Source organism: Phyllopteryx taeniolatus, chromosome 21, assembly GCF_024500385.1.
Source record: "Phyllopteryx taeniolatus isolate TA_2022b chromosome 21, UOR_Ptae_1.2, whole genome shotgun sequence".
NCBI lineage: Eukaryota > Metazoa > Chordata > Actinopteri > Syngnathiformes > Syngnathidae > Phyllopteryx > Phyllopteryx taeniolatus.
In genome coordinates, this window is record NC_084522.1 from 87,791 (window position 1) to 96,466 (window position 8,676).

The 8,676-nt window shown below is 53.1% G+C and overlaps 1 protein-coding gene across 4 annotated transcripts; it reads left to right on the forward strand.

Moving 5' to 3' along the window:
• Nucleotides 1–136: 136 nt before the first annotated feature.
• lrp12 (low density lipoprotein receptor-related protein 12) lies at nucleotides 137–8,327 on the forward strand. 4 transcript variants are annotated; one of them, XM_061759966.1, is made up of 11 exons: nucleotides 138–711; nucleotides 1,047–1,103; nucleotides 1,167–1,302; nucleotides 1,370–1,572; nucleotides 3,640–3,887; nucleotides 3,952–4,101; nucleotides 4,181–4,402; nucleotides 4,480–4,746; nucleotides 4,824–5,026; nucleotides 5,103–5,235; nucleotides 6,787–8,327. In XM_061759966.1, exons 1-11 carry the CDS (start codon nucleotides 669–671, stop codon nucleotides 7,732–7,734), a joined length of 2,610 nt encoding a protein of 869 aa, XP_061615950.1. In that variant the 5' UTR covers nucleotides 138–668; the 3' UTR covers nucleotides 7,735–8,327. The 4 variants fall into 4 exon arrangements, with proteins under 4 accessions (XP_061615948.1, XP_061615950.1, XP_061615949.1 ...); XM_061759964.1 differs by having other exon boundaries at nucleotides 137–711; nucleotides 1,047–1,302; XM_061759965.1 differs by lacking the exon at nucleotides 138–711 and having other exon boundaries at nucleotides 965–1,103.
• The last annotated feature ends 349 nt before the right edge of the window (nucleotides 8,328–8,676 follow it).

Genomic DNA, 8,676 nt, shown 5'->3' on the forward strand with positions numbered 1-8,676 from the left:
TGCCATGTGACTAATGTGGGTGTGTATAAATAAAAATGTCTCCTGTCGAGTATTCCAGCAAGAAGGTTCAACACACCCTTAATCGAGACCTGCAAAAATAAAAAATAAATCAGGTTTTCGTGTTTTCCTGCGGCGCCCGTGCTGTGACGTCACGGGGAGGCGTGGCTTCGGGCTCAAACAAACAGCTGCCCGAAAGTCGAACGGCAAATAGCAAACGAGGCGAAATGGTCGCGACGGACGTTCGTCGTGTTCCAAAGTCGACCAACTCGTCCGGTTCGCGCTCCGTGCCAGCGTCGCCGACGAGGACGACCGCGGGCCGGTTCGTCGGTTGTTAGCCTGCGGTGCTAATCGGCCTTCGTGAGCTCATCTCCGCTCGCATCGTCGACAAAGCGGCCGCCGGCAGGCAGGCAAGGAAAGCTTGCGAAGGCTCGCTCGTCTGGCCGCGCGCACACTCGCTCAATTGATAGACAAAACAATGGCCTTCAGCGGCTTTGGAGCGAAATGATGGAGCGAACTTCGCCGCGCTATAGCAATAGCGAGCTCAATTGCGCCTAGCAACCGAGCGGAGCCTCTTTGTTTCCTCGTAAGCTTCGACTTAGCTTAGCCAACATCTCCATCGACTTGCTGCTAAGCTAGTTGTGCGCATTCGTGACCTTGGACTCGCCATCATGGACGCGCTCATCTCGGGCGTCTCCGTGCTGCTCTTAGCAGGTGAGTTGACGTCAAGCTAAAAAGAAGAATTGCTTCGTGATAAGCAGGTACTGTGATTGCTTTCAAACCTTGAAATGTTGCTCAACACTTGGACTTGGAGGCAACATAAGCAGACTCTTGCTGGACAAGGGGTCTCCGAGGTGGTTAATAATCTAGGTTAATAAACGGATTACATTTATATCGTGCTTTATCGACACCGTCACAGATGCGCACGCATTCACCGACTCACGCTGGCAGCATTCAAAAGGTGGAACCTGGGTTGCCTTGGCAACTTCAGATGCTAGATGAGCTCATGTGGCGTTTGGCGAACGCGTCTAACTGCTCCGTTTGTCCAGGATGCGTCGCTGCTTCCCAGAGGAACGAAAACATTTTGGTGTCTGGGATTTCCAACGGTGAGCGGTCTCGTGAGCTCGAACGCGTCGCTGCGTCCCGTCCTTACTCTGTGGCACTTTCAGCGTGCGGCGACTCGCCGGAGTTCCTCCGAGCTCCCAGCGGGGTCATCGCCAGTCCCGGTTGGCCCTTCCAGTACCCGGCCCGCCTCAACTGCAGCTGGAACATCCGAGGCCGACCCGGAGACACGGTCACCGTCAGGTACGGCGCCGTTGTCGCCTCGCCCCTCAGGACGACCCGCTGGAGCTTTTTTCTTCCTTCTCCGCAGCTTCCAGGACTTTGACCTGCAGGGATCGCATCGCTGCTCGTCGGACTGGATGTCCATCAGCAGCTACAAGAATCTGGACGGTCTGCGAGTGTGCGGCTCGTCTCTACCGCCTCCTTACATCTCGTCGCAGGACCACGTCTGGATCCGCTTCCGTTCTGACGACGCCCTGACAGGAAAAGGCTTCCGACTGTCCTACGTCACAGGTGAGGCTTTGGCGGTTTTCCCGGAGATGGCGCCGAACGTAGACCTGTCTGCCGTGTGGTCGGAGGCGATGGTGAGAATGTACTGGAGTAGCTTTTCAGGTACCTCTACTTGACTTGAGTACCGTGGAGCCTCGGGTTCCGAATTTGCTTTTGTCCTTTAACCTGTTCGCAAACCGAGGTAACGGAAATGCAGTTCGTCTGTTCCAACTGCAGAACGATATTTACCTCATTTTCATCATTGTGCGCTTCAAAATAAACACTGTGCAATATAGGAATATTTAGATGATGACATAACAGTGGGTTTGCTAGCAAATTGCTGTGCAGTGCCTTAACCTTTTGGGGTACACTAAAGTTTATGTTCACTGTGGTTACTGCAAGCCCTAAATGACTGCCACCACTCACAACGCAGCGATGCAACGTGGGATGCGGTAGCCGCTTTAGGCAACAAACAAAGATACCTGAAGCGCAAAGGCATCGTCTTTAAGCGCCGCAAGAAAAAGCGCAAAGCACAAACGGGCCCTGAAAAATGCGTCGGCAAGTCATGTGACCCATCAAAACAAGAAAAAAAACTCAAACATCCATTTTCTTTACCGCTTCTCCTCACGAGGGTTGCGGGCTGCTGGAGCCCGTGCCGGCTGTCTTCGGGCGGGAAGCGGGGTACGCCCTGAACCGGTCGCCAGCCAATCGCAGGTCTTTGTACACGAGGCCCCTGCTGATTCCGGCGAAGCTTTGGTCTGACCACATAAGCCAGCTTGTATCCCCCGCATCTCGACCTCTCGGCGCAAAGGTAAAACCCCTTGTTGTTATCATGAGGGTCTGGCCTCCTGGAGCCATGATCAGGCTATGGGACCGCTTTGTAAGTACAGAGCGGGACCTCTTTAAACGGACGGCCGCTTGCGACAATAACACAGACGTGAACCGTGCGCCTCTTCTGTGCTGGACTATATCGGTTACCGCGTGGATAATGTCACCACCGTAAAAGCAACGTGCACACTCCCCAACCGCAAACCATGGACGACTGCAGCTTTGATAAACTTGTTGAAGGCTCGTGATGCGGCCTTCCATCCAGGGGACAAAGGGACCCGCGGAACAGCGAGCTCCGACCCGACCCGAGGCAAGGCATCAAAGACACGAAGCGCCGCTACAAAATTGAGAACTTGAACGCCTCGGACTCCAGACTCAATTGAGACCATAGCAGACTATGCGGGCGACAATATCAGCCCAATACACGCAGCTAACCTAACCCTAACCCTCCCAGAGGACCTGAATCACTTGTTTGCCAGGTTCGCCCGTGGCGACAACCGCAACAGTACGGTGCACTGGGCTGTTCAGCTCCCACCGGGTGAGATGGGCTTTGAACGACATCAACCCCCTCGAAGCCACTGGACCAGATGGGGTTCCAGGCTGCGTCCTTAAGCAAAGCATTTGCTTACTGTTTACTGACCCCCCCCCCCCCCCCCCCCCCCCCCCAAAAAAAAGCTTTTTTTTTTTTTCAGAATTTCAGTGATTCCGGTTCCTCATTTTGATTCCGGTTCCAAACGATTCTCGATTCCGATTCATTTAGGGGGCTGCGTCAAAAAGGTTAGCATGGTTTAAATAATGGCGGGCCAAATGATGAACATCCATTTTCTTAGCGGCCCGCAGCATAAAGTAAAATGGGCACTTTACTCGGGGTTCTTTTTAACCAGTATCAATATCAAACCTTTGCCTAAAAGGCAACGTGCGTGGAACTAACCCAATTGACTTCATATTCATTAATGTTTCAGCTAAAAGTTGAATATAGCATTGTTCAAATAGTTAGTTGTTATTTGTGTTTTATGATGTCAAATGGTTATGTTCAAGTTTTTGTAGCAGCAACAATAATTCTCTGTATCAACAGTGCAATAGAACTTGACACCTGACCCGGAGTGAATAAATAGTGTGGAATTGTAAAGCGTCTTTGAGTAGCTTGCAAAGCGTTATGTTTATGTTTATGTCTATCGTTATAATTCAGTCTGTACTTTTTGCGAGAGGAGTCAATTCAGTGCTAGTGTCTATACTTGTACTTTTTGCCATCTTTGGTCGTAGGTAAGTCGGATGTTCCCAGCTGCGACGTGGACCAGTTCCGCTGCTCTAGCGGGAAGTGCATCCCCGACTGGTGGCGTTGTAACTCCATGGATGAGTGCGGAGACAATTCGGACGAAGATTTGTGCGTGGACTCGCCGTTTTCCTTCCAGCCCTGCAGCCTGAACCAGTTCCCTTGCTTGTCTCGCTACACGAGAATCTACACCTGTCTGCCTCACAGCCTGCGTTGTGATGGCAGCATTGACTGCCAGGTCAGGTCAACTCGCTCCCCCTTCAACCTCCCGGGCGTCACCTTTAACCTCCCGCTTCTTTCAGGATCTGGGAGACGAGATCGACTGCGATGTCCCAACCTGCGGAGAATGGTTAAGGAACTTCTACGGCTCCTTTAGCTCTCCAAACTATCCGGACTTTTACCCTCCGGGAAGTAACTGCACCTGGCTGATTGACACCGGAGACCACAGGAAGGTACGGACGGGCGCAGAGCAACCCGACCTCGTTCTCCTCTCCGGCGGCGGCGCTCTAACACCTGCCGTTTCTTCCGCAGGTTATTCTGCGCTTCGCAGATTTCAAACTGGACGGCGCGGGTTACGGCGACTACGTGAAGGTGTATGACGGCCTGGAGGAGAACCCTCGCCGCCTTCTCAGGGTTCTGACGGCCTTCGACTCGAGAGCGCCGGTCGCCGTGGTGTCTTCTTCCGGACAGCTGCGAGTCCATTTCTACGCCGATAAGATCAACGCCGCCAGAGGCTTCAACGTCACCTACCAGGTTCTCCTCTCTCGGCGTTACCTGTGCCGCTTGTTGCGGATTGGATTCGGTTCTATGGGTCTGTCCGGGTTCCTCAGGTGGACGGCTTCTGCCTGCCCTGGGAGGTTCCTTGCGGGGGCAACTGGGGTTGTTACACCGAGCAGCAGCGCTGCGACGGCTACTGGCACTGCCCCAACGGCCGCGACGAGTCGAACTGTTCCACCTGTCAGGAGGACGAGTTTCCCTGCTCCAGGAACGGAGCCTGTTACCCTCGATCGGACCGCTGCAACTACCAGAACCGCTGCCCCAACGGGTCCGATGAGAAGAACTGCTTCTTCTGTCAGCCTGGAAACTTTCACTGCAAGGTGTTCTATCGCTGTACTCGGCCATATTTGTCATATACTACACCCGGAAAAAAAGTTGTGACCTCATCCCCGTGCAGAATAACCGTTGCGTGTTCGAGTCGTGGGTGTGCGACGCCCAGGATGACTGCGGCGACGGCAGCGATGAGGAAAGTTGTCCGGTGGTGGTTCCCACCAGGGTGATCACGGCCGCCGTGATCGGCAGCCTGGTCTGCGGCCTTTTGCTGGTCATCGCGCTGGGCTGCACTTGTAAACTGTACTCGCTGCGCATGTTTGAGCGCAGGTGAGCGTGCACAAACAAACGCATTTTACGTTGGGCTTTGCAGACGTGCGATGAGGGACCGCTTCACTCTCCGCAGGTCATTTGAGACGCAGCTGTCCAGAGTGGAGGCGGAGCTACTTAGGAGGGAAGCCCCGCCCTCCTACGGTCATCTGATTGCTCAGGGTTTGATTCCGCCAGTGGAGGATTTCCCAGTATGCTCCGGGAGTCAGGTAAAGACCGGTGCCCTCTGCACCTGTAACGCACTGTGCCCGCTGACATCATTCAAGTCGTCGTCGTCGTCGTCTGTGCTGTTGTCTTTGTTTACTACGGTGGCCAACGGGAGCAAACGCGCTGGAAATGGCCAAACACTGCAAAAATAGGAATGATGCATGAAAATCAGTCACCTTTCTGCCAAATTCTCTAAATAGTCCATTTACGTCAATCGTACAGATCCAATGAGTTTTTCGTGTGTGGCTGTTTCGTACTCCTTGAATGCTAGCAGCTAAATCCATTCCACACATCCGCCATCCACACATTGTAATTTGTAATTTGGGAATATTACTCCGAGGCGGCGGCACGGTGGCCGACTGGTTAGAGCGTCAGCCTCACAGTTCTGAGGACCCGGGTTCGATCCCCGGCCCCGCCCGTGTGGAGTTTGCATGTTCTCCCCGTGCCTGCGTGGCTTTTCTCCCGCATCCCAAAAACATGCATGAATTGGAGGCTCTAAATTGCCCGTAGGTGTGAATGTGAGTGCGAATGGTTGTTTGTTCCTATGTGCCCCGCGATTGGCTGGCGACCGGTTCAGGGTGTACCCCGCCTCCTGCCCGATGACAGCTGGGATGGGCTCCGGCACGCCCGCGACCCTCGTGAGGAGAAGCGCGACAGAAAATGGATGGATGGATACTCCGAGGCGGACGAATATGCGAGCACATCGGCCTAAGGTTCCGCCTGTGCTTTGGATAAGTCACAGGAGTTGACGAGACCAGAAAAAACACTTCCGCCGCTTTTTGTCTTAAGAAGTAACATTTACAGCAATCTAAATGTCGCTCGCTACTTTGATCAATTATTGCCTATTTCCCAGCTATTTTGCGCGCGAGACTACAACTTCGACTTCCGCATTGGGCACCGTTTGCTCCAATCCAATTTAAGCGCCGGTGACGTTGGTCTCGTTCACCAATCAAGCGACGCGTGAAAGTCACGTAACCTCGCACGCATAAGCCAGCCCGGTCGATTGTCGTGCCTACGTGGCCACCGTGAAGGCAACGGCGCGCTACTCGTGTTTCCATTTCGATGACGCAAAACATCAGCTGTCTGGCACGGTCTGTCCCTAGAAGGGCAATTTGATTTGCAGCAGACGCAATCGGACAACAAAATATACAAGATGTGAGCAGCAAAAGTACAGCAATGAAGTGCATAACAGGCGACAATAAATAGTTCCAAGTGAAAAGTATACAATAGTAAAATTGATACTCAACCATAAAATCATCAAAAGCTAAAGGTTCGCTCACTAGACCACGCTGATGGTTTTCTTTATTAAATACTTGGTTGTGGATTTTGGGGGGCTGGAATGGATTTCAATGCATTGAAATGGGGAAAATGGATTAGCTCAGTAAATTGACTTTAGAGCTCGGTTCCAGAATTAATTCAGCTGAAAGGTACATGTAGTAATTCACGTAGAAGTCGTCAATGTGAAAGTCGTCGGTCGTAGTAGTTGACGACGTGGCGGGAGGTGTGACCGGATCACGATTGACTTCTTGTTTTTGTTCGGCCCCCGCCCTCAGGCGTCAGTTCTGGAAAACCTGCGTCTGGCGGTGCGTTCTCAACTGGGCTTCACCTCGCTTCGCCTCCCGTCTGCCGGTCGCCATGGCAACCTGTGGCGTAGCCTCTTCAATTTCTCACGGTCTCGCCAGTCAGGGTCTTTGGCTGTGGTCTCTGCTGACCCGGAGGACAGCGGCGGTACTGCGAGTTCCGCCTCTGACCTGCTGTCCCCGGACTCGGACGACACGGACACGGAGAGCGAGAGGGGGAGGGACCGTGGTGTCGGGGCAGCGGGCGGTCCTGTCGCCCCGCTGCGCCAGAAGACCCCACCTGCCAGTTCAGTGGTAGCTGCGGTATTGTGCACTGCTTCTGTAACCTCTGCAACCCTCGTCAACCAGCCAACCGGCCTTAGCAGAGTCCAAAATGGTCCCGATGAGGCTGCGTCCCCCGGTGGCCTGGTCTCCGTGGAAACGACCAATCCTAATGTGGAATGTCATAGCGACCCGTCCCAACTCCGAGACCCGCCCGCCTCCACCCTGCGCCGTCTGACCCGGAATCTGCACCGCCTCGCCAGGAACCTCATGACAACCGGTCGCAACCAGCAGAACCAGACTTGGACCAATCACAGCCCACTACGCCAGCTGGATGCCGGAAGGGGTGGGGTGGATTCTACGGAGCGGCGAGGCAGCGGAGACGAAGATGTGGAGCTTTTGATCCCAGACTCTGAGTCATCCTCGTTGTTTGGCGACATTCGCCAGCCGCTCCTGGACCCACAGCCCTCACACCCGTCGCGCCCCTTGTCCACCGTGGCTCAGATGGTGCGACATCAGGGCGCAAGCGGCGGACGGGCAGGCTGGGACGGACCGTGCGAAAACTGCGGGAAAGTTCACACAGCTCAGATCCCCGACACATGTCTGGAGGTCGGAGCAAAGATGGAGAGCAGTGACGACGAGCTGCTGCAGCTTTGCTAACGAGCTGAATGTTAGCCTGCTGACTAACAGGCTAAAGGTACTGCTGTGAGCATGACGGCATGCGTTGTAGACGCTTCGCTAGCCTCGCTATGGTAACTTTGCGAGCAGCAGAGATGGGATCCGTTGCGACAGAGTGTGACATTGCAGATCCACAGACCCAGTTCCTTTGTACCAGACCTCGTGTTGATCAGTTCTCGACATTCCCTCCTCAACTGGAAACGGATCCAGGATCAGGTCACCGGGGACTAAGTCTGTTCTTCTCCAGGGGCCATAGGTGCAAGAACCACACTTTTCCCTCGATGCTGAAACAAAATCTACTAAAAAACTGGTCTCGTCTCGTCTCCCTAAATGGCGAACTGGTGCGGACTGCTCCATTTGCTACGGTTTGGCAGCAAGACGTGAAGGTAGTGTTCCCAGAAAAAAGGTCCTTGATATCATGGAAATGACCAATAAGTATTTTTTTAGTGTTCCCGGTTTTGGTACTTCCACTATTTATTCTTACCATTATTCTAATTGTGGTGTTCTTTGACCTGCATGATTGGTTGATGTTTTCCTTTGAATTTTCAAACTGACTTATTAAACTTTTAAATGCCTGGTTTGTTTGCATTTATTGTTAAAGAGGAAGTATAAAGATCACAAGGTTGTAACTACATAAATGTAAATGCGAAACGGTAGAGCAGCACTAACAGAAAGGCCGAGGAGGGACAGTGGCTGTATCGGTCGTAGGATGCTGGGAATGGAGGAAGACCAAAGAGGACATTAACAGATATGGTTAGGGAAGACTTGCCGTTGGAGGAAAGGATTTCGAGAATAGGGACAGACGGCGGAAGAACGTTGGCGTTGGCCGCCCCTCAATACGGTTTAGGCCAAAGGCAAAGTACACTATAGAATAAATCAATCAATTCAGTCCTGTCAGGTTCCAGAGAAGAAAAGAGCCACCGG

What these genes read in the sequence shown, in the direction of transcription:
- lrp12 (XM_061759963.1), top strand. Translation starts at nt 989, where the DNA reads ATGCTAGATGAGCTCATGTGGCGTTTGGCGAACGCGTCTAACTGCTCC. An exon ending in ATGGCAGCATTGACTGCCAG is followed by an intron (nt 3,888 to 3,951) that starts GTCAGGTCAACT and finishes CGCTTCTTTCAG; the next exon opens with GATCTGGGAGACGAGATCGA. An exon ending in CTGGAAACTTTCACTGCAAG is followed by an intron (nt 4,747 to 4,823) that starts GTGTTCTATCGC and finishes ATCCCCGTGCAG; the next exon opens with AATAACCGTTGCGTGTTCGA.